The 23407-nt window shown below is 44.6% G+C and overlaps 6 protein-coding genes across 7 annotated transcripts; 5 read left to right on the top strand and 1 right to left on the bottom strand.

The window, feature by feature from the left end:
- Positions 1–1410: 1410 nt before the first annotated feature.
- LOC128729205 (ATP synthase lipid-binding protein, mitochondrial) lies at positions 1411–3730 on the top strand. The gene is made up of 4 exons (XM_053822862.1): positions 1411–1464; positions 2091–2180; positions 2457–2661; positions 2736–3730. The coding sequence occupies exons 2-4, from the start codon at positions 2133–2135 to the stop codon at positions 2897–2899; spliced, it is 417 nt and encodes a 138-aa protein (XP_053678837.1). The 5' UTR covers positions 1411–1464; positions 2091–2132; the 3' UTR covers positions 2900–3730.
- Positions 3731–4832: 1102 nt separating this feature from the next.
- On the top strand, positions 4833–9686 carry LOC128729222 (eukaryotic translation initiation factor 4B). 2 transcript variants are annotated; one of them, XM_053822879.1, is made up of 5 exons: positions 4833–4909; positions 5977–7278; positions 7610–7700; positions 8544–8661; positions 8735–9686. In XM_053822879.1, the coding sequence occupies exons 1-5, from the start codon at positions 4894–4896 to the stop codon at positions 8789–8791; spliced, it is 1584 nt and encodes a 527-aa protein (XP_053678854.1). In that variant the 5' UTR covers positions 4833–4893; the 3' UTR covers positions 8792–9686. The 2 variants fall into 2 exon arrangements, with proteins under 2 accessions (XP_053678854.1, XP_053678853.1); XM_053822878.1 differs by having other exon boundaries at positions 5977–7359.
- Positions 9687–12617: 2931 nt separating this feature from the next.
- LOC128728906 (uncharacterized) lies at positions 12618–15914 on the top strand. The gene is made up of 2 exons (XM_053822556.1): positions 12618–14396; positions 14469–15914. The coding sequence occupies exons 1-2, from the start codon at positions 12618–12620 to the stop codon at positions 15066–15068; spliced, it is 2379 nt and encodes a 792-aa protein (XP_053678531.1). The 3' UTR covers positions 15069–15914.
- Positions 15915–17444: 1530 nt separating this feature from the next.
- On the bottom strand, positions 17445–20510 carry LOC128729096 (vacuolar protein sorting-associated protein 16 homolog). The gene is made up of 8 exons (XM_053822748.1): positions 20452–20510; positions 20144–20339; positions 19802–20069; positions 18905–19724; positions 18690–18838; positions 18489–18613; positions 17661–18412; positions 17445–17586 (listed from the first exon to the last, which is right to left on the bottom strand). The coding sequence occupies exons 1-8, from the start codon at positions 20508–20510 to the stop codon at positions 17445–17447; spliced, it is 2511 nt and encodes an 836-aa protein (XP_053678723.1).
- A 768-nt stretch (positions 20511–21278) lies between these two features.
- LOC128728905 (3'-5' exonuclease) lies at positions 21279–22409 on the top strand. The gene is made up of 2 exons (XM_053822555.1): positions 21279–22154; positions 22278–22409. Exons 1-2 carry the CDS (start codon positions 21279–21281, stop codon positions 22407–22409), a joined length of 1008 nt encoding a protein of 335 aa, XP_053678530.1.
- A 68-nt stretch (positions 22410–22477) lies between these two features.
- Positions 22478–23185, top strand: LOC128728904 (putative lipoyltransferase 2, mitochondrial). Its single transcript, XM_053822554.1, has one exon. The coding sequence runs from the start codon at positions 22478–22480 to the stop codon at positions 23183–23185; it is 708 nt and encodes a 235-aa protein (XP_053678529.1).
- Positions 23186–23407: the final 222 nt, after the last annotated feature.

Here is a 23407-nt window from a genome sequence, read left to right as displayed (position 1 = left end):
AGACAAAATATTCAGTAACGTAGCATATCACACAAAAAATTTTACATCTTTTAATTGTATACGAAAAGGTAATTATTTTTCGACAGCGTATCGGCAAATCACAACGGAGCAACCTAACCGTTTTTGTTACTATGAGCTTTAAAATAGTTTCTAGCGTCAATCTATTATTTTTCCAATAAATGATACTATAATGTTTTGAAAACTATATAAAAGTATTTAAGTTTGTGTTGTTATGCTGGTTTGCCGCAGCGCGACAGCTAACGCATAAAATGCATGGAGCTACGATGATTACGTTTAGTTCCTTTTTCAAACAGCAATAAAAAATAGATCAATAACTACGAAAAGTACCAGAAATTTAAGCAATACACTCATCTAAAATCACATATTCGCAAACGTTATGTAAGTCACAGAGCAATAATTTCATATATCATTAAAAACACTAGGAAAGCACAGCTTTGCTGAAAACAGATGTAAATCGCGGCGAAATCGAAATCCCCACAATTCGGATTATTATCTTACCTGCATGATGTATCGGTAAACTTTGAATGTTTACTGACTAGGTAAAAATTATTAAGCTTGTTTATTGGAAGCTGGCAAACAAAAACATTTAATACATAGATTAATTTAGAATTTCTTATAACCGAAAATAACAAAATTATTACACCAATGACGTAACGGGCGATCAAACGTCAAAAGGTACTTTCCGGTGTAACCCATTTATACTGTCCCCTGCAAGATTTTTCTATACAGCAAGCTGCATCGAGACATGCAAAAAACGATTAAAAATTTGGTAATTTTATGTACGTATGCACAAGATTGTATTAAAACATAAAAAAAAACTAATTTTCCACTCACCGTCACGAGATCTTAGGTCATTTCGCCGGGTATGAACCTAATAGAGCTGCTACACACTATTGATTTCGATTTCAAATATATACTTACGAAACAAATAACGGATATTTTTAACACAAAAAATAGTTACTTAAAAACATCAATTGTGGTAGCTCATTAAGGTTTTTTGATTTTTATTGTTTTTTATGCAGTTTTTAAATTACACACAACAGTTTTCAATTAAATGCACATGGATAAGGTTACACTAAATCCAAATAACTGTTTATTGCATAAATAAATTGCGTTGTGTATCAGATCTGAAAGCAAAAAAAGCTGAAAATATGAACATATTCATCAATTTAACTTCTTTGAAACCTAGTCAGTAGGTGTGCAATGTTCATCTTCGATTATTTGAGCTGTCACTGGTGATTGACGTTCAGCGCCCTCTACCGGAACCGCACTATACGTAACGCTACTTCCGCCTAGCAGCGTGATTATGTGCGTTTCATCTCTCGTACACGACAATCTCACTCACACTACCTAGCTCTTTTCACCGCAGTGAAGGTTCGAGGCAACGTAAGTGCTAAGCACTGTTCCACTGTTCTTCGAAAAGTTGTCGACCGCGGTTTTGAAGTGAGTAGAGCTCTGGACTTAGAAAATTTTCTCCCTGCAGGAAATTTTTGGGGCCAGCCAGAATTCCATCTAACATCTCAAGTGTTGTATAAGTGCGTGGGAACATTGTTTTGCGCGATTTATCCCTCAACTCAACCAGCAATCAAACCACATCAACGCCGGCTAAGTTTTAGTTCGAATTCGCTTTACCGGGCGCTGTCGGCCATATTTTTCTCTCAGTTGCAAAATTGGTTTTCATTAGTTCTAGTTTTTTTTATGTAACCGGTTGCGGAACGGGAAGCCTTAGTTGATTGTGTAACGATAAGCGGAAGAAATTTTTCAACCAATTGGTTCTTTCGTATTGATTTTGTCGCGCGAATCCCGGTGTGAAATGATCTCAGCTATAGCAGAGAAAATTCTCATTACGTAACACAATCGAACCGCCGCCGCGTACGGGTTAGGTTGACCCGGTGAAGCGAAGGTGGCGCCCTTGCAAGCGATTTAAACTTACAATTCTTTTCATTAGCATCTATTCTGCTGGCCCCGAATAGTTGTATTGTTAACAATTACGTGCATTCTTGTGTGGTTTTTGCTGTACCAAAGTACTTCTAACCTCAAACTAATCGTATACCGTTTTCCCACTCTAGGTCCTTCAGGTACCAGTAAAACCTAAACTCAAAAACATCATCATGTTCGTCTCGTCGGCTGCCCGCATTGCCCCAGTTGCCCGAAGCCTGGTAAGTAGAAATACGAGATAAGGCCATAGTTACTACAGCTGCAATTCCTAAAATATCGTCGGCCCTCCCCGTTACATAACCATCACATAGAGTCGGTGTTTGGTTGGTTACGTAATTAAATCATCTTTTGGCTAAAACGGTCGCGATAATGCATGTGATCGGATCGAAATTGTTGCTAGCTGGGTGCCCTACAGTGCAATATTGTTTATATGCATGTTTTGTTATTCGTTATTTTAAATTTTCTTTCCTCGCTTTTGGTGCACTACTTTTACACAGGTCCTCAATGGAGCCAAGGCGTACATCCGACCGGTGAGCAGCGCTATCATCTCGCAGAGCCAGACTCTCGCTGCCCAGAACACAGCTCCAGTTGCTTTGCTGCCACAGGTCCGGTCATTCCAGACTTCCCCGGTCACCCGTGACATCGATTCTGCTGCCAAGTTCATCGGAGCCGGTGCAGCCACGGTCGGTGTTGCCGGATCTGGTAAGTGCGAGAACCGCGGAAAAACTTAAACCAATCCCGGTGAGTAATTCGCTCGTCGCGCTCTCGTCCCGCAGGTGCCGGAATCGGAACAGTATTCGGATCGCTGATCATCGGTTACGCAAGAAACCCATCGCTGAAACAGCAGCTGTTCTCCTACGCTATCCTGGGTTTCGCCCTGTCTGAAGCCATGGGTCTGTTCTGTCTTATGATGGCTTTCCTGCTGCTGTTCGCTTTCTAAATACTTATCTCCATAATCGGACAAACCCGGTAATCTTACATGTAATAGAGAAGCGAAGGAGAAACAACCCCAACAAAACAACACACGAACGACCATTAGCCCTATATACCTTTTAATCGTATCGATTCAATCGCAAGGAGCACAGAGACAGATAGGATAGATCATTCGGCTTTAAACCGCCCTCGCCCGCCAAACCATCTGATTAGGAAGAACGGGAGAGAACCGAGCAGACATTCTGGTATTATGCATTATAAGACACGCGGAAGAGCGCGAGCGCTGAAAAGAGGTTCTGGCGAGCAGCAACCCGTATCTGCTAGAGTATTGTTATTGGTGCTTGGGGCAAGCAGTTGCTACCAACATAATTCTAAGGGCAAAGAAACGCGGCTCCGCTGCGTGTTGACATCGATATGCGAAGAACTGTTTAGAGGTACTATAGGCGAACATTCAATCACGATAGGTACGAACATCAACCTTACCGTTTAACGACAAGCGAGACTAGAGCAAGATATACATCTTTTACGTCGGCCGTAATTTGAAATTGCGACCGAGAGAAGCTATCTGAAGGATCTCTGAACAACGATTATGACTAAAGGCAGTCACCAGGGAAAGATGAGGAAGGGTTCGTGTAGGGCACCACTTATGCAAACGAGATCCACTGCCGTACGGGAAAGCCCTCCGGTTTGGAATTTATTTTTCAAATTTCAAAGATGCGTGCATTTTTGGGAGGATTTGCACGCAACGCTTGTGCGGAGGGTTTTCTACCACATCGGGATAGAGGCGCGCAACTACAACCCCCTTATCTTTCTCTGTGTTTGAACATCATACCATCAATTGTTTTTTGCTTTGCAAAAAAGAACGCACGTTAGAAGCAGCGAGTGGTGATCCAAACGTAATAAAGATTGAGACTAGTTACTGGTACAAAACTAAAGAAAAGTGTTTGGTTTTTCTTTTTATGGTAGTTCATATTAATGCACCAAAAATACTGATTATAAAGCTAGTCCCAGCCATGCAGTTCGAGTTATGTATTACACACAATTGTAAAATGAATAACACATTTATTTCCACCGTCCTTAGTTCCGGAATTTCTGTAAAACATACTATCGAAATCCAGTCGTATTTTAAAATGTGAAAGAAAACATCGAACTTTTCTGCAAAGCAAAAAAAGGAGTCATTTTCTTGTTGGAAAAGTATCGTAAGTATTTACTTCTGTTTCATTCGATTATTTTTAATATAAGTAATAATTCTAAACATGCCGTGATGTCCTCACATTGTGTTGTCCAATTTGATTGGCATTTTTAGTAGTATTCTTTGTATGAATATTTTCAACACTAGCTAAATTCCATTGCTATCGTGAGATGGTACTTTTCATGCATGCACGTGATGCACGACCTTTTCTCAAAATGGTGGGGGAGGAATGTTCGGACAGAGTTAAAAGGATTTGTGACCCAGTAAAAATGAGGTCACCATCATTATAATTTTTTTTGTTGAGCATTCAGAAAAGTATGCGTTTAATAGAGTAAGGTTAGGGAAAATTATGATCCCAATAAAGGTCCATAGTACGTCATATTGTACCTTACATTCACATAACAGATATTCGACTGCTTGTATAATCAAGCAGGATTTTGACAAGAGGCCGCTGGAAATGCGCCCTAGCACAGCGAGCAAAACATGAGGCGGCAAAGAGGGACATTCCGTTACGTAAAGCGCAAGATATTCGTCACGGTTCGAACATTTCGTTTGAGAATGAGAAAAAATTTCAAAAAATAAAATTTTACAAAGCACACCTCTCCTTCAGCAGCACATTGTCGCGGTTTTCCAGCCAATATAACCGACACAAATGGCAATGTTTATCTACGCTCCGCGCACGCACCGAGCAAATGTCACGTAGGCAAAATCAGCGCCGTCAGCAATTGACAGCTTTCAAACGGCTTTGTTCGTGCGAGCAACTCGAGATTCGCCCTTTCATTATCGCTTCTCAGACGAAGTTCAACATAATGGCTACGCAAGCAGGTAAAAGTGCTATTTTCTTATCGTATTTTATGTTGCAGTAAACTGATCTGCCCTCCCGGATGCTGCCGGTGCACGTAGCCAACGATTCGCGAACAAAAAATGGCTCCCGTACGAGACGGCAAAAAAAACTCCCAGCGCGAGGGCGCGGAGTGCGAGGCGTACGTGAATTCCCGTGTGGCTGGGAAGCAAAATTAGGCATACATTACCGCGTGGCTAAATTGACAAATTCGTTCGAACGCAACGAGACGATTTTCATCGCGACCTAAATCGGCTGGATAAATTTCCAATTGTTCCGCGATGCGCCACCTGTTAGTGGGTCTCTTGTTGTGAATACGGAAAGTTGGAATGTGGTTATATCGGCTAACGAGCCATCTTAGTCAGTGCTATTGCTGCCCCCCCCTCCCCGTCCTTCTCCCGCTAACGAATGTGGCCTTCATGCGCCCCGTTTCCCCCTGCTAGCGAAACTGGATTCGATATGTAGACAAGCGTGTGCTGTGAAAGTGGTAGAATGATATCAACAAATTAATCGACCGCAGCGCCACCATGGCATTTCCAAGGGTGCAATAGGCAATGTGCTGTATAGATGTAGATTTATATAATAAGTGAATAGTGGAAATGTTGGCCGCAGAACCGGGTACAGCCAGCGTAAGCACATACGGCTTTGCCATAGTATTTCGTGTGGAGATGTGGTTTTTTTTTTCAAAAACAATTTCCTCTCAACATTCGTTCAACAATCAATGCAATGACGCAGCTAGTAATCAACCAGGGAATGCAGCCTGCTTGGTGGGCAGAAACACGCGAGTGTGTCATGAACGTTGACCTAATCTAGCAATTATCCCACGATTTTTCTACTTTCGCTAGTACGTGCAGCTGACGTAGCATATTGCGGAGAAGAAGAAGAGAAAAAAAGCTACACTATCGAATCGAACGCTCTAGTTTGCTTCAGCGCGAGGGTGGAATTGGATTTCAATGATTTTGCAGGCAACGGCAATTTTTTAGGCAACACGACTGAAAACGTTTCATTTGTTTCTTTCCCCTCTCTCTGTCGTTTTTATTCTCTCATGCAGGCAAGAAAGGGAAAAAAGTAAAAAAGAACAACAAGCTCTCGCTAGGCGAATTCCTCACCGATGGAAATACGGCCGCGCTGAATCAGGGCCAGATTGCCGTCCCCGTAAAATACGACCGTGATGATGGTGACGATGACGACGATGATCGTCTGGGGCGCACCCAGTTGATTGCTTTGCCCACGGCGCCCCGCGCCAGCCGCATAATGAACGACGAAAGCATTCCGCAAAACCCACCCTACTCGATTTACGTATCCAACTTGCCGTACGACATCAACGAGGAGGATCTGTACGACATCTTTGACAACGTCGAGATCGTAGCGATGTCGCTGCCACGCGACGATGGTGACCTGCGCCGGCTGCGGGGTTTCGGCAACATCGAGTTCGCAACGCGCAACGATCTGCTGGATGTCCTGGCCATGCCGGAACCGATGGTGCGTAACCGGCGCATCCGTATCGGGCTGTTTAACGAGAACGACATGAAGCGGCGCACGAATCGGTACGGCAACTTTTCCTCCGACAACGACCGACCGTCTTCTGGTGACAATTGGCGCGATCGGCCGGATTCCGGTCCGCGTCCGATGGACCGTGACCGTGACCGCGATCGTGATGGTGGTGGCATGCGCCGGTCGTATAACAGCTACAACAGGGACCGGGATGATCGCGAACGGCCATCCGGTGATTCGGGCGGCGGTGGTAACTGGCGAACGGGTGATCGGCCGGCAATGCCGCCACCGTTATCGCCAAGTGCCGATCGCCGGCGGTTCGATCGTGACCGGGACAGTGGTGCTGGGTTCCGGCGGGCACCGGAAGCGCGGATGACACCGCGCAGGGAACCGGACGTACCGATGGAGCGCCCAAAGCTCGTCCTTCAGCCACGCACGCTTCCGTTGCCCGAGCAGCCGAAACCGCGCGCTTCAGACTCGGACGATGACTCCGAGCCGAGTGGCCGGGATGGGGCACACGAGCGGGAAAACGGTGTGGTAGAGGAAGCCCCGAGACCACGCCCTACGCCCGTCCCCGCGGCTAAAGTGTTCGGTGACGCCAAACCGGTCGATACGGCTGCGCGCGAACGGGAAATCGAGGAGCGACTCCAACGGAAAAAGGAAGAAGCACAGGCTGCAGCTGCTGCGGCGGCGGCAGCGGCAGCTGCAGCGGCCGCTGAGGAGCAGGACAAACAGGACACCAAGAGCGAGAGTACGGAGGGCGATGACAAGCAACACTCCCGGCCGGGAAGTGGACGCAGCGCACCATCGGAACCGGTCGTCAACTGGCGAGTCCGTACCACCAACGAGGACGAGAAAGGTAAAACGAGCGAGGAGCGCGTTCCGGTGCACTCGCGGAGGTATAGCCCTAGCGGAAGGTTGAATAGTAACAGACGTACGGGTATGTATCGGACACACCGACGCTTCTCGCTAGGATGCTGATTTTCGTTTCCGTGTTTCCCCTTGCCGGTTTGTTGCTCCCGCACGCGACAGCTAACCTACGCCCTTGTGTCCTTGCGCTCACTAGCCCTTTGTTTGCCAAGCCGTGTTGATAGCATTTACTGGCGTTTAGCTTTGCGATCGAATGGTTGGTGCGCATTGGAGAACTGCTGCTAAACTAATTTTTTTTCTTTTCTTTTGCATAATCGCAGACGAGCGTAAAACGGACAATCGTGACCAGAAAGAAAATCGCGGCTTGAACCGCTCGACGTATAGCAACGGAGCAACTCGTGAATTAACCCGGTAAGTTATAATTGGTGATTTATGCGACGATGGGTTGGGTAGGACTGAGAGAGACCGTTCGTAATATTCTGCCTCCGGGGGACGTAAAATGAGGTACACTATTCTGGACATTTATTTCACCCGGATTCTTAATCCACATGTTAATATCCAGAATATGTGTACATTTATTTATTGACGTTTTAATATTACCTGTTAACTTATGCGACAGCATTTTCTCTACAATCCTGGAACTTTTCGAATTGACGGTTTTTTTAACAGACTTCAGGATTTTGTTGATTTGAAAATAAAAATATTTCATTTTTTGGAGGATATGGGATTGTAAACCACATTTAAAAAAAGTTCCGATGGAATGAATTCAACTTCCCTCCCTCCTCGCTGCATATGAAATGTTTTTGTTTAAATTTTCAAAGCAAAATTCTGGACTCCTTTTTTAAGGACCTCTTCGAGCTTGTTCGCAATAAAGCAAGCATTTAATGGCAAAATAGTTTGATGTACTACGTTTTTCTGTGACCACCGATATGGACGACAGACTACCAAAATGACTATTATTGGTACATCAATTGGAAATTCTTTTCAGCGTAAAATGCTTGATTGTCAAAGCATAGAAAAAAATGCTGGAAAACAAATTTGAAACAATCAAATATTTACTTTTATCAAATTTTTAGATCTTTTAGATCAGTTTCCTGTTTACCAAGAAACGAAGATCAAATTAAATTGCTACATGAGGAAAGAAAACTATCGAACGTAGCTTTGTCTCAAATCAAACTATCGTATTAACCGGTATTAACTTATCCGGTTTCCTAACGGTGAGACGTTTCATGAAATTATAAATAACCTTGATAGCGCCCCGATCCGCAATGGCGACATAAAAGATCGTCGCGAGACCCCAAAACCCATCGAAGAGAAAGACCCAAAAACGCTGGAAGAACGTATGCCTAAATTCCAGGAGCCTTCCGGACCGGTAAGTACAGCCAAACTAGCGCTCCTCGATTGCCTCGATTTTATGCTAATTGCTATTCTCTGTATCCTTGCAGAACTTGGCGGTGAATAATATTTTCGATGGATTGTCAGCGGACGAAATTGATGACTGAAAAAATACCAAAACCACCACCATCACCAGTTGACCTTCCGTTAAACAAATAATAGCGAAAAAAGAAAACAAACCAGGAAACAACAATTAATAATACACACATTCACCTGGGCGGAGCTGGATCTGAGCGACTTTTCAGCTGGGGTTTGCAACGCGCGCGAAACGTAGACCATTTTTTCCTGTATCATCTAACAAATCAGTAACTAAATCGTACGAAAAAAAAACACGGAAGTAATTCTCAACTTTGAGACTCATGCGTACATATGCGATTAAAATGATCATTCTGCTTTATAAGAAAAAAAAAAGATTAATAAATGTCAGGACTTCTCCCATCCCGGGAAGGGCTAAGACTGATGGAAGTATTGTTGGACGATAACATTGAAGGAAACGCGCGATCTGCAGCAGTATAGTATGAGAGGAAGTATGGGGCGCCTTAAAACGCTTTAGAGTAGGACAATTGAAGCAGCGAGGGAGACCCAATCTCGCCCATTGCCGAGCTAAACGTAAACTTTTCGAGAAACAATAGCTAACGAGAGCGAATGCAACGTCTGCAATTAGTCTGGTTTGTTCTCAGTGTGTTGAAGGTACGATTTGTTAGTCTCCCATGCGAACGGAAGCTGCCACCAGCAGCATATGACGATTAACAGGAGCAAAGGAAACGTATCGGCTCATTTATGTGGCTATGTTACCACGTTCAAGTTATTTATTTACTGTATGTGTGTACCGTTTCACGAAAGGGCTCAGGTTTTTTTGTTATCGCCTCCACAGTCTAATTAACGTACTAGCAGTAGGATAAATGAACCGAAAAATTATTTGAAATGTATTTTGCTTCATGTAATCTTTTTCCATGTAACCTTTTTCGAAATAAACTAAAATGCTGCGTACGCATGCGAATCGGAAAATGCTACTTGCTACTTCTATAACGTGTTTGGGCGGACATAATAGAAAAGAAAGTAAGTCAACTAACCAATCGCAAGGTGTTAAGTTGTCTGAAGGAGAGGCTTAATGCTTTTATCCGTAGCTAAAAGCTAGTTGTTTTTTTTTACATAATCAAAACAGTCAGCTGACCAATGTCGGGCGCAAACTTGCTGTTTAAAATGTCCGTTTATTTTCTCGACACGGTATAATTTTCAAAAAAACAATAATTGATAATTTAATAAGGACATGAAAATAAGTTGTTGTAGTGCATTGATGCAGTGCACAACGTCGAACTTCTAACATGGTTTTTGCGTAAAACAGTACACGCTCATGTTTTGTTTGGGTGACATATGAAGTATTTAAGTGACACAAGTAAACAAGGCAATTTGGCATATCATCATGCTGTAAATAATCTTTGAATATAGCAACACGCAATCGTAAGACTGCTACAAGAAAGATGAGCGAAAATTTGTATCCACACCAAAAATGCTAATATATTGCCAATTTGTCGAGCATAATTGCGAATAAAGCACGGATAATTTTAATTCCCAAATGTAATACTAGCGCAGGGCAGCGTCAGCACAGATCCCCCATTGAACCGATCCACCAATCCGGGGTTTGCATGACGGGACGTACGTCAGCCGTCGGCCAATCAGATTGCTCGAATGTTGCACAACTAAAATACTTCTTTCCAAACGCTCGCCCTAGCAGCCCTGGGACTTGGTTGCGCGGAAAACCCAACTCATTTCTTCTGGTGATTTCTCAGTGAGCGGTTCGTGCGAGTCGTTACTCGCGCAAAGGGTGTGTTCGTGTGTGTGTGTGTGTTTCTGTGTAACTCCATTGGGCCCGTGTGATCTAAACAGGCTACCGGAAAGCGCTTTTCCGGTTCATCTCTTCTATCAACCAGCAACGAAATCAACGGTGAATCGGAAACCGAAGGTTACGATTTTCATTGGAATAGGTCGAGCCATTATTTCTGAGTAAGTATTAGTTCTATAGCTTTGATGGTTGCAGAAGATCATAACGTTTGCAAAGGCACATTATATCTAATTGCGCAGTAGCGGTTTGCTAAACAGCGCCAATTTCCAATTTCCAACGGTACCGTTCATGCTTTGCTGCTTGAAATTTCTCTAATTCAAATTGCGCATTTTTTTGCCGCCCGCCCACGTGTCTTCGCGTGTTCGGTTCGGCTTTCGAGAACGTTCCAAAAGCCTTTCTGCCAGTAGATAGAAGATGATGAAGAAAAAAAAAGAGCGCACAAAAACCAGTTCAGAGTAGGCCACATCGTGTTTGCTTCGAACTTCGAGAAATTTCGGCGAATGCCCTGCCCCCCTCCCTTCGTCCCCTCTCCCTTCCTTCATTTCATCACCTCCTTCTGTCTCTTTCAAACATCCCGGGATCCGTTTTCTTCGCTATCCTTCCCACGTAGTTAGCTCAGCTGGCTAAAAAGCAGGCAAAAACATGTTTTCTTTCTTCCACTTCGTTGTCGCATTTTCCCTCGAATTGACTTAAAAAAAGTCACCACAAAATCCGAGTCCCGCAAACATTCCTTCACAATCGCCTCACGTTCGAACGGGGTTTTTTTTTACCCGCGCGAATAAATGCCTTCTCCCTTGGGTTGGAAAAGCGAAAAGAAACAGGCGAAATGGACGGGCAACGGTGGCAAGCGCACACAACACATGGTCACGCACATGGCCACGCAAAAAGGGGGTTTATTCAAATCAAGCGTGCGCACGTTGCGAGATCTTTCTGGAAGCTCATCTGGTGGCGAAAAGAAGTCAACCACGATATCAAGAACCAAAAAAAAACGAAGAAAAAACACCAGCCCAGTTGTGGCCCCTTCGTTGGTGCTTTTTCCCCGCACTCTTCTTGTTAGCTGCGTTGTGGGGTTTTATTTGTTTTTGTACTTCAAACCCACCTTCATTAGTGAAGGGGGAGCCAAGGGACGAGAAAAGGGAGGCGCAGCAAATCTGTGACGCACGAGATCGTTCTAGAACGTCCGAAACTCGCGACAATAGTATGTGTGTGTGTGACGTTTATTTTATTTTTCTCTCCTCCCCCCCTGCCCCACACCATCCCTCTTGCTCTCTTTCGTTGCTTTTCGAGTTTTGGTATTTTAATGATGCTTTTCGGGCAAAAGCCTTTAGCAGCAAACCGCTGTTTCTCGCGATTTCGACGGAAACTGGTTTTATGACTCTTTTTAACCGCTGTTCGCCGTTTATCTTATCTTACTTTACGCGGGCCCTGCATGTATATCAAACCCGCACTTTGATAACTATGCCGGAAATTTTTCCCCCTCTTGATGGTAATGTGTGTGTTTTTTTTTGCGATAAGGTTGGCCTAAGTGGTGAGAAAATTTCTGTAACTTTCCATCGACGTCATCGTCGTGTAACGCACACAAGTGCACAAGCGAATGCGCATTTCGTGTTGAGCAGTTACAAATGTTTACATAATTAACTAACAATGCACATAAAATCGCGAGAAAAATGAGCTAATTTTAGAGAGCATCTCCCCGAGTACAGTTTAGTAATGTGAGCCTTCTTTTCTTTTGCAGGTTGAGGGCAACCCACTCTCAACTCGCTTCGTGGCGTTAAGTAAAGCGTTAAAATTTCATTAGAATTAAACGGTGAATTTATCGTAAGTATCGCCCACGTGGCACCCGTTACATGACCGTTACTCGCACCCGTAACGCTAACGTCCTCTCCCCCCGTTTTTTTTTTGTTGTTTCAATTAAAACGCTACAGTCACTATCCCGATGGCACAAACAACTGAATTCGTCAACGAATGCCGCTCATGGCGAGAGATCCTGTCGGCGAAGTCGTCCATCGGACGCGGCGCCGTTGGACGGCCGGCACGAGGAAGGGATGCTCTTTTACGGAGGCCTAGTTCACGGCAGCCATCGGAATGTGATGTTGCCGTCGCCGGAGCAACAGCTGCACGGGGAGGTGTCCGGGCTCGAGCCCACCGGCAAGGAGCTGCTGCTCGAGGATGTCCTGCTGGCGTCCGAGCCGCTGCCAAAACCCGGCCCGGAACCGGACGACGACCCTGGGGAGGGTTGGCTCAACACGACGACGCTGCTGGAGGGTTGCTCGACGTCACCGCCCTGGTGGCATTCCGAGAGCCCACTGCGGCCAGACGACAACGCAGCGCCCCCCAGCGCTACAACAGGTGAACGGTCACCGGGAGACGCCCGACGACCAGCAGCAATGAACGTCTGCCGGAATGAATTGGATAAAACAGAACGTTTCAGGGGAGCTGAAACGGCGAGCGTAACTGTACACGACGTATGTAATAAGACCATCAGTAACGGCGGCTACGGCGGCCAGTTTTCGAGCGGAGCACGTGGCCACGTGGTGGGCACGGGTAGCTGCAGCGGCAGTGGGACCGCTGCAGCCGCTGTTCATCCGGCCCCGGCTGTTGCCTCCCACCCAAGGCAGCAGCCGGCGAATTTCCCCCGAAAACCGTTCGACTTCAGTAGCATTAGTGATAGCAGTAGCAGCTTTAGTGTAAGGGACAGGCAGCAGCAGACGAGCGGGGAGATCCTTGCGTCCGGGGGCCGACCATTTGCGGTCCCCGTGCCATTAGACGCCGACGGTGGTGTATCACCGGCCGCGCTACTGGCACCCCTGCAGCAGGACATCGACTGGACGAATGAGACCGACTTCACTGGCCATCTGTGGCTTGGCTCGCCGACCAACAGCAGCAGCAGCAACATTACGGAGCCGGAGACGACGACGGGGACACCGTTTGCCACCGTCGATCTGCTGAGCGAGCCGCTGGCTCGGCTTGATTCGCCCGTTTCGCTGCAGGAGGAGATCGAACAGCTCTCGCGGGCGTTTGATTCCGATGCCTCCAACCATCGGCTTGTCTCCACCGAAACCGTCGGTGGTTTAGCCGCCGACGACACCGAGCCGGTCTCGATAAACATCCTGAAGTGGTTGCAGGACGATATGTCCTCACTAGCCACCACCGATCTGCCCGTGGGTGTATCGCGCCACCAAAACCACCAGCCATCGTTCGAGCATGCGCTCGATCGAATTCACAACATCGACGGTTTGGAAGCTGGAACCGAGCGTACGGCTGTACACCACCGGCACCAGCAGAACCCGCTGGTTGGCTCTGCTGCACTTGCTACTGCATCCGCTAGTGCTACCAACATGACCACCGTGACAGCGACGAAACCAATCCCCAGCTTGGAGGGCCCGCTCCAGCGAGATCACAACTATTTTACCCTGAAGCGACGACTCCAGCAGAACCAGAAGGAGGACACCGGCAAGCATAAGGCACCGAAGTTGCTGTTAAACGAACACCATCATCTGCCGCAATCGGCGACTGACGGAGGTCGTCTTTCGCCAGCTTTGGCTGCTAAAAGTGCGATGCATTCGGTCGAGAAGAAGGGTAGCTCTCTTGCCAGTAGAAAGGCATCGAAGCTGCTGATTAACGTCGGTAGGGCGATGACTAAACCGGCAGATGTAGCCCCTGAAAATGGAGCCGTTTTGGCGCCAGTACTCCTGCACACCTCTAGGACAATGACGACGACGACGACCATGGCGACTGCTACTAGCTCCTACGAGCCATCGCTTCGTGTGCCACCGCAAGCGACACTCAACACACCAGATTTAACTAACGACATATTGGATTTGGAGGATGAAAAATTTGATCTTCTCTCATTCATCGACGCCAATGACGTAAGTGTTTTTTTTTTGTTGCTTGTATAAGAAATTGTCTCTCTAAAAATTGTCTCTTAATTATGCTTACAGGATTTGTTAGATTTTAATGCATACAAAGCACCCATAGAAGAGGAAAAACCCACGTTAGACACATTAGAGCTACCGACCGTATCCTCCACCAGGAGCCCGGAAGTCGCCGCCTCCTCCGACACAAATCCGCCCGACAGCAGGGACGCAACCCCAAAACCGACCTTCCAGCTAACCCTTGAAAGTCTCCGCCAACTAACCGGTTTACCCGGTGGTGCAAAGTCCGGCGGGCAGCGATCCACCAGCCGAATCGGTTCACTCTCGTCCGCTTCATCCGCCTGCGGTGACTCTAGCTCGGACGTTTCGTCCGGGACGAAGGCACCCAAACGCCGCGGCCGGCCACCGAAGACGGCCGGTACCGTGCGCGATCGCTCGCAGTATCAACACCTAAGCGAGGCGGACTGGCGGTACCGAGAGCAACGTGACAAGAACAACGAGGCGTCGCGGAAGTCACGCATCAACCGGAAGGATCGCGAGCTGAAGCTTGAGCTGGAGGCGGACCGGTTGAATGCGCAACACCAGAAGCTGTCGTATGAGGAGCGCCGCTTGCAGGTCGACTGCCAGCGGTGGCGGAAAGCGGTCATGAAGCTGGCCCTGCTATAATGGAGTCCCTTTTAGCCTCTCCCCCCCTTAACCACCCCCTCCCTTAGCATTTAAGCAGTTACTGTTGATTGTCGACTAACACTAGAGCTAGAGTTTTAACCATCCCAGCTAACGTTGCACGGAAAAGAGGAAAAAGACAAGCGGATTTCAGGGGAAGGAGGATACTCTACCACAAACGGCATGCTACTGTTTTCTGTCCAACGAAGCTTAGTTGCTTAAGATGCTTAAAGCGTAGAAAAATGTTTACTCGTTTTCAGCATTTTTGAATGTACTCTCTTGTTCGATGGACACATTTTCCCTACACCGGGTGGCTTCTTTATTAGGTTCTTGCAAAAGGAAGCCCGAACATCTTTCTATCTTCGTAAAGATAATTAAGCCTTACCCCTGATCCAGTTATATATGTTAGAAAAGTTAACGGAATGTTTCGTGTTTTGAAGTGAAACCCCATTCATGTGTGGGTCCTTTTTTTTGTTAGCAATAACGTTTATAAAATTAATATACATGTGAGAGTAATGAGCCACTAAAGATAGATTATCATTATGCTCAAAAATCACGTAGGTGCAACTTCCCCGGATTAATGATAAAGATGAAAACTGTATCCGCCGTGTAGGATGTAAGGCATAGACAATTCAACATTGGTGCAGATTATATCTGCTTTCTGCGTTTCCTTTGTTATTTGTTTTTGCTTCGATCTTCTGCGGTGGTAGTTTGAAATCTGTATCGAATTAACGTTACGAACTCTAACTAGTAATTAGCTTATAAGCACAAATGTTGTCTCTGGCGACCCGTAGATGAATCTACAGCGCTATTTTTAAAATCATATATCAATAAAGGCAGTAATGCCACCAAAAAAAAACAAACACCCGGATGTTTAAATGTTATTTTGCTTCTTTCCGCTACAAAAAGGGTCGAGATACTATGATTAAAATTAGACGGTGCGTCGGTATGTGACGTAAAAACACGGCACAAGATGTGTTGTGTGTTTTTTAGCGACTATCGCTTGCATAACGTGAACGCTAAATTGAACAGAGAATTACAATTTCGTCAACGTTTTCTGATTTACCCTACAGGGCACATCGTTGCGGCTGTTTCCCGGGCATGATAGATCGTTACAAGCTGTTACAAACACGATTTTGATTGTTTTTTTTTGCGTGCCACACTTGTGAAGGCCAAATGAAGGGCACCGGCGACAAACAAACAACCACCAATCGCAGTAGACTGGTTTCTGAAGCGCGTGAGGAGATGTTTTCGTAAAGCAGCTAATACACGCTAATGCTCGCAAGCATATCAGCAACAGACGCTGACAAAGTACCAAGCGGATTCTTCGTTCGAAACATTTATATACATCTCAACATCGAGAATGTTCGCGATTGCCTATTGAAGGAAGAGACTATCAGCTAACTTTGATACTGCAAATTAATTAAACAATTTTTGGCTTTCTCATGGACACATCAACGTTTTCGTTCATTTTTCCCCCCTTATGTTTCTTTAAAACCACAACGCAGAGGCCAGATCGTTGTTTCAATCTTTTTGCATCCCGCTTACCAATCATCCATTCTTAATCGTGTGAAAATGTTTATCATCATTTATCGCGCGATTCATTCATTATCGCACGTTTCTTTTTCGCATTGAAACGCAGATGATAAGAGTTGACAAATTAGCAACAATAAATTAACACCATCGTGAGCTTTAATTGGAAACGATTGTACATTTTTCTACGTATATTCATCCAGATCAACCGGTGTGAAGCAGCGTTGCTTTACCTTTTGAGTAACAGTTTCCTTTTAATACGAGTATAGGAGTGATGTTACTCTTTTATAAGTATGCTTTTTTTGCGGAAAAGCATCTGCGGTTTGTTATATGCTATATGGTACTCAAATCTTAATCCTTAGTATAATGGAAAGATTAATTCGGTAAAAGCAATAGTCTAGACCAGGGGTCTCCAAACTACGGCCCGCAAAGCTTTCGGTTTAATTTTGATTTTTTACCATAATTTTGTTAACAACTATAACACTTTTCAGCAAAACACACATTGTGTCTGGGAACTATTTCTGATCTCTTGTCTAGCACCATTGTGCAATGCATAAAGAGTAATTTCTGTTCAGAGTCCAATATTATTTTTGCAGAGATGAACTATGGTTGGCCCTCAGCTGCGGCTATTCCAATCAATGCGGCCCGCCATCAAAAAAGTTTGGAGACCCCTGATCTAGACGATAAAAAAAACATTACCGCGCTCATTGCTCTCTCTCTGTTTCTTCCTTTCTCATTAATTGCGTTTCATTCAATGTAGTTTTGGTTTGGCCTGAACAAGATAACCCTTTTCTTATCTTCTGACGATTGCCTGCACTATTCATATAAATATCCTTGCGGTAGGACTCATTTTTTGCTCGACAACTGCCCTATCATGTTTTCTACGCTCGCCATGAGTGCAGGATCGTTGGTGCAATGGTCGTGTATTTTCAGCAAGCTGTCGATGTCCTTTTGCATAAACGCGATGGTAGCCGCATCGGCATAGCAGCTAAAAATAAAAGGTTATGTTTTAACAATCACATCGGATCAAACGCCAGCAAAAGAACGTCGCAGAACATTTACCCAGCACGCAGATACCACTTGAGCTTATGCTCTTCGCTGCAACGTGGCAAATATTTCTTCGCCTCGGCGACGTTCATTTTCGCCAAACAAACCTCCACGAACGGTTCGTATCCGATGACGCTCTTCTTCGATTTGGCGAGCTTCTCCAGATCTTCCCACTGGTAGTTGTCACCGTACGTCTGCACCCGCAACCACCAGTACCGGCGGTCGGACATTTTAAACTCGCTCTTCAGCTTCTCCGCGTACCGCTGGTCACCGAGTTGCAGCAGCTTGCGGATCAACGCGTGCAACGACAGCCCGAAGAAGTCCTTCTGCCACTTGTCGTTCAGCAGCTTCTGGTGCCGGATCAGCTTCTTCGTCTCGTCACACAAGTCGGCCTCGATCGCTTTTCCCGCTTTTCGATAGTTGCCGCTGATATCCGGGATCGAGGCGTCTAAGTTACCGAGCAGAAGCGCTTCGCGTAGCGCAAGCTCCGCCTGGGACAGGAAGTCATCCTCCTGCGAGTGGATGTCTTTCAGCGTGGAGAGGCTGTTTAGCTGGCAGTACTTCTTGTACAAATTTTGCGCTAACGGATAGCGCCGAATCGTCATGTGGAATTTCGCCAGCGCCGTCGTGTTCTTCATCTCCAGGATGGCCATGTAGATTAGATCGATATCCCCCGACTGGGTGGCAGCGATGAGCGCCTTCTCGCTTGCACCGAGCTTAAGAAGTAAGGGTACTTGTAGCTTTTTCTTAGTCTCGAGTTCGAGCAGCTGGAACGGTTAAATGGTTGGTTAAACGGCGTAAAAATGCGGAACGGCTTGAAAAAGAAATCTGACGGTCGCTTACCGTAATGGCTAGCTTGGTTTTGCCAATTTGTTGCGCTTTATCTGCCACATTGGCGAAAGACATCGGCTCGCGGAGATCCGCACTTGAAAACTTGGCCGCTATTTTGCGCGCTACTTCTTCTTCATCTACGGAGAATACAATGAATAAAATAAAACGTAAGGCAAAGACTATTTTCTATTTCTCTTAATCAAGCGGTCTTACTTTTGTTCTGCGTAATTTTCTGGAAAGCCCAATGTTCAAGAATTCTCGTCTCTTGCAGCTTTAAATACTTTGCGATGTGTATGGACAGCCCGTAAAACTTTCGGAACACCAATCGATCCAATATTACGTCTGGTTGCAAATGATTAAACCTATAAGGACACAAAAAAGATAAATTACTCAAAAATCGATCAACTGAACCACACCCACACACGCACTGTTGGATAGTGATAGGGATGCCGACGTTTTTGTCCCGCAGCACGTTCAGCACTTTGAGTGTCTTGCACATAGTGATGTAGTCGTCGCAGCTGTAGTTGGAGATGAAGCTCTTGCCAAAATATGCTGCACGAATGAGGCTTTTCTGTGTGTTCGGATCAAACTCGTGTCCTGCGGCTTCCACACAGTCAGCAACTGCCGCGGACAGCTTGTTCTGGATCAGGCACAGGTATTCATCCGACTGGTGGCTCCGGTCTTGGAATTTGCGATGCGCCTCGAATAGGAAGCTTGCTGGCTCGGAAATGTTGATGCCAAATATTTTGCTCGTACTAACCGGTACTTTTTGGATCAATTCGTGATAGTAATTGGTAAGCACCCGCACACAATCCAGCTCCGGGATGAGTGTCATAGGTGAGTCGTACGTGTAGACACTTGATTCGCCGGTTGCGCCAACGATCAGTATTAGGTTCATGTAGCTAATGATTACAGCTTGTGATTCGAAATTCGAGCGTCCATCGATGCACCAAGCCAACTGCTTTGCTTTCTCCTGTCTACCCGTCACGAATTCACAATATTTATGCTTAAAGTCCGAAGAGCCCATCCACAGGCAGCCAGTATTTGTGAGAAATGCCACGTGCTCGTGGTTGAATGAAACCGACAGCAGGCTAACCGATTGAAACTCATTTTTCATAGCCAAAGCCATATTGGTAAATGTGTTGTCTCCATATCGCACAGTAGAGATCTCGTTGCCAATAGCTAGCAGGCAGCTCGTAGTTCGGTCCTTGCAAATCATTTCCCAGCATGTAAGGTTGGTCGACAGATCTAGAAGAGAAAGATATATAACACGTTCATAACAGTTAGTATTTGGCTGATTAGAAATTGACTCAGAAACACAGTACTTAGTAGATCGGAGAGTGGGCGAGACTTGGGATCCTTGATGTTGTTTAGGATATAAATTTTGTAGTTCGATGTCAGCACTGCCACTCCGGTACCAGAAGCGGATGTAAATATTTTTGCATCAATAACATCCGTTACATCTTTACCAACGCTAAATTTATGCACAAAATTGCCGAACATATCATGTATGAAGATAGCCCCATCGTCCTGCACACCGACTAATTCTTCTGCATCAGACCAACCTAGTGTGACTAAATTTCCGCAATCCCACTGGAAATGCAATGGAGCAACGTTTTTAAACCATTTTCTTTAAGTAATGTATCTATTTTTTTTGGGATTCTTACGCTGATAGAAGATATTAGCTTTCCAACGCAGTTGAACACTCGAATAATGGGTCTCGTGCTGGTTCCTCCATCTAGTTTGATGAATAACCTAGGATCTTTCATAACCGCAATCGGGCCACCGTATGGAGCCGCATAAACCATCATATTCTCGAGATTAATGCTTGTCGGCCATTCCATATTGTATAATTCGATTTTTCTAAAATGTAACAAATTGAAACAATGAGTTGTTTATTATATATTATCTTTAGAAAATACTTAATGGAAATAGGTTGCAATGGATAATCAACAGAGGAACGAAACAATTTTACCTAAATGCATTTCCTTGGCCTAGGGTAAACCAATCTCCAGTATTGCAAAGGAGAGTCATTTTGAAATGTATGTGAGAATAACCAATAACTACTTTTGAAAATTTCTTCTGTGGTTTCTGGTGTAACAATTTGTAAACGCTGATTCAGTCCATCACAATAATAAACACCCCTTATGTTTAACTGTCATGAGTTGTCAGTTATCAACTAAAAAAAAGATAGCAAATATTTAAATCCGCATCGCAGATCGTTATTTTGAATTAGGAAGAATGTTGATTGAGTTTCTGAGATAAACTTACATTATTATTAAACTTTTTGAAGATTGACTTGGATTTCAAACTCTCATTCCACTCGTACAGGTTATTTAAGAGGTCTTAACTACATTTCATACAACTATGTCTTAAATTGTAGATCTTTTATTGAAAAAAAAATTTTTACTGAATATTTATGTGTTGGACATTTATGTATTTATGTAAATGAAAAATTAAAATGTTTGTCGCAGATATAACACGCTACGAACAATTGTCCGTTTCAGATAATTTTGACGTTTTAGTATGCTCTGAGCGAACCTTTTCAATAAGCTTTTTTTAATTAAGACACTTTGACATCTGTTTATCGCGGTATTTTGATTTGTTTCATTTATGTAGACATGCTTTAGAAAGCATTTAGTATTATTACCGGTGTTTTTTTATTATTTGTTTCAACTGACAATTTAGTTTATTTTAATTGTTAATATATTAGCAGCTCAACATTACTGGTATCATTACTAACACGAATTAAAATTCTGAGTGTTAAGAGTGTGGGAATTTAACCAGAAAAAGTATCTAAAAATGTCGAAGAGAGTGCTACCGCTTTGGATGCGCGAGCATCACAAATCAATTGTGTCGAAAGTACCGTTCTTAGAAAGTAAATGCAATGTAAAATCAAATCTGTCTAATGCTACAGAAATTCTAATCAAATCCGGTGAAATCAGTGAAGTGAAAAATGATTCATCAGAAAGTAAGAGCAATACAAAACTAATCACTTCTGATGCAGCAGAAATTATTAACAAAGCCAGTGAACCTGGCAATGCAACTCAATCTGATGAAGAGCCAACAAAAAGACGCTTGCGAAGCAACTTTACATTCCCAACGGTAGCTGAGAAAACGGTTATTTATTTGCCATTCGTTGAATATACCGGAGCGATAGAATACTACACACTAATGCATGACATGGCGTTCAGTTGTGATCAGCTCTTACAGTGGGTGTCACAGCAACCGGTTGATGTCGTTCCGATTGCGTTCGATTTGGAATGGCCTATGAGCTTCAAAACTGGCCCGGGAAAAACGGCTTTATTACAGCTGTGCGCTTCAATCGATCGATGCTTGTTGCTGCAAATATCCTGTCTGCAACGGTTGCCTGTTGCATTGACGCAGCTGCTCTGCCACCCGAAAGTCGTGCTGCACGGGGTGAACATCAAGAACGATATTCGTAAATTGACCCGTGATTTTACGATTACAAATTCTGACCGAATGCTTGCACAATGTGTCGATTTAGGGCAGCGGTATAATCTGCTGTGTGGTACAAAAGGTATTTGGAGCATGCAACGTTTGGTAGAAAGTGTGCTCCAACAACGTATTAATAAGGATAAAGAAGTACGCATGAGTAAATGGAATGTGCTGCCGTTGAGCGAGGATCAAAAGCTGTATGCGGCCATCGATGTTTATGTAGGTTTTTGTTTGCTTTTCCCTCCTGTTTGTGATAACGCATTCTAAGACGTTAGGATTGACGCAGATGTCAACTGTCTGGTACACCTTATCTTGTTTTTGTTTTCGTTCTTTCCGTCACAGATAAGCCAAATGCTTTACATCAAACTCTCCGAAATTGAACGTAACCAGAACAAAGTGAAAAATTGTCAATTTTCAGAGAGAGAGTTAGAGTTCAAAGAGAATAAACGCGACTCTGATGCAGCTTCCTTTTAACAACATTAACATTTTTCTTTCGGTGTGAGCAAATAGCTTACGTATTATTGAATACTCCCCACTAGACAATGTCTCGTTTGGTGCACGTGCTGCAAGCTGGCAGGCTTAATTACACTCGAGCTCTCCAACTCCAAAAATCTGTAGCGAACTTGGTGCAACAACAGTCCAGTAACTCCCCGGACGAACAGCGATATCAAAACGTGCTAATACTTACCGAGCACGAACCCGTTTATACGATTGGTATACGAACTCAAGGATACGATGATGTTGAGGCAAACCGGCTCCGGAAACTTGGCGCCGAATTTGTGCGGACGAATCGAGGCGGTTTAATAACGTTCCACGGACCGGGTCAGTTGGTTGCTTATCCAATCCTCAACTTAAAGTTATTCCAGCCGAGCGTGCGCTGGTACGTATGTCACCTGGAGCGAACAATCATCCAACTGTGTCGGCGGTATGGATTGCGAGCACAAACGACTTCTGATACTGGAGTATGGGTTGGTGACAAAAAAATATGTGCCATCGGCATTCACGCTAGCCGATATGTGACCACGCATGGACTGGCTCTCAACTGCTGCAATGATCTTAGCTGGTTCCGTCATATTGTACCATGTGGACTGGTGGGCAAATCCGTCACGTCTCTTGCTCAAGAGCTTAATCGACCAGAACTGGACTTGAGTGAGGTTACATCTGAATTTCTAGCCTGCTTTAAGGATACGCTCGAATGTGATTTATGTCCATTGGATGGTGCGAGGCAACAGATGCTTTTAGAAAATTAGGACTGAATCAAGAGAAAAATTGTCCTTTGAGTCATGCCTTGCATTTCACGATTAGGCTTTTAATGGTTTTAATTGATATTTTATCGTTAAGATCTGGCTGGATACCTCATTAGAGAATAAAGTTTGAAAAATTAACAAATAAAATCAATCCAATATGTAAAACATTTTATAATAAAATAATTTTTGATGAATTTAGTAAATGGTATTTTCAGATTATTATCT

The sequence above is a fragment of the Anopheles nili genome, chromosome X (genome assembly GCF_943737925.1).
Source record: "Anopheles nili chromosome X, idAnoNiliSN_F5_01, whole genome shotgun sequence".
Taxonomy (NCBI): Eukaryota; Metazoa; Arthropoda; class Insecta; order Diptera; family Culicidae; genus Anopheles; species Anopheles nili.
This window is presented reverse-complemented; position numbering and strand designations above follow the sequence as displayed.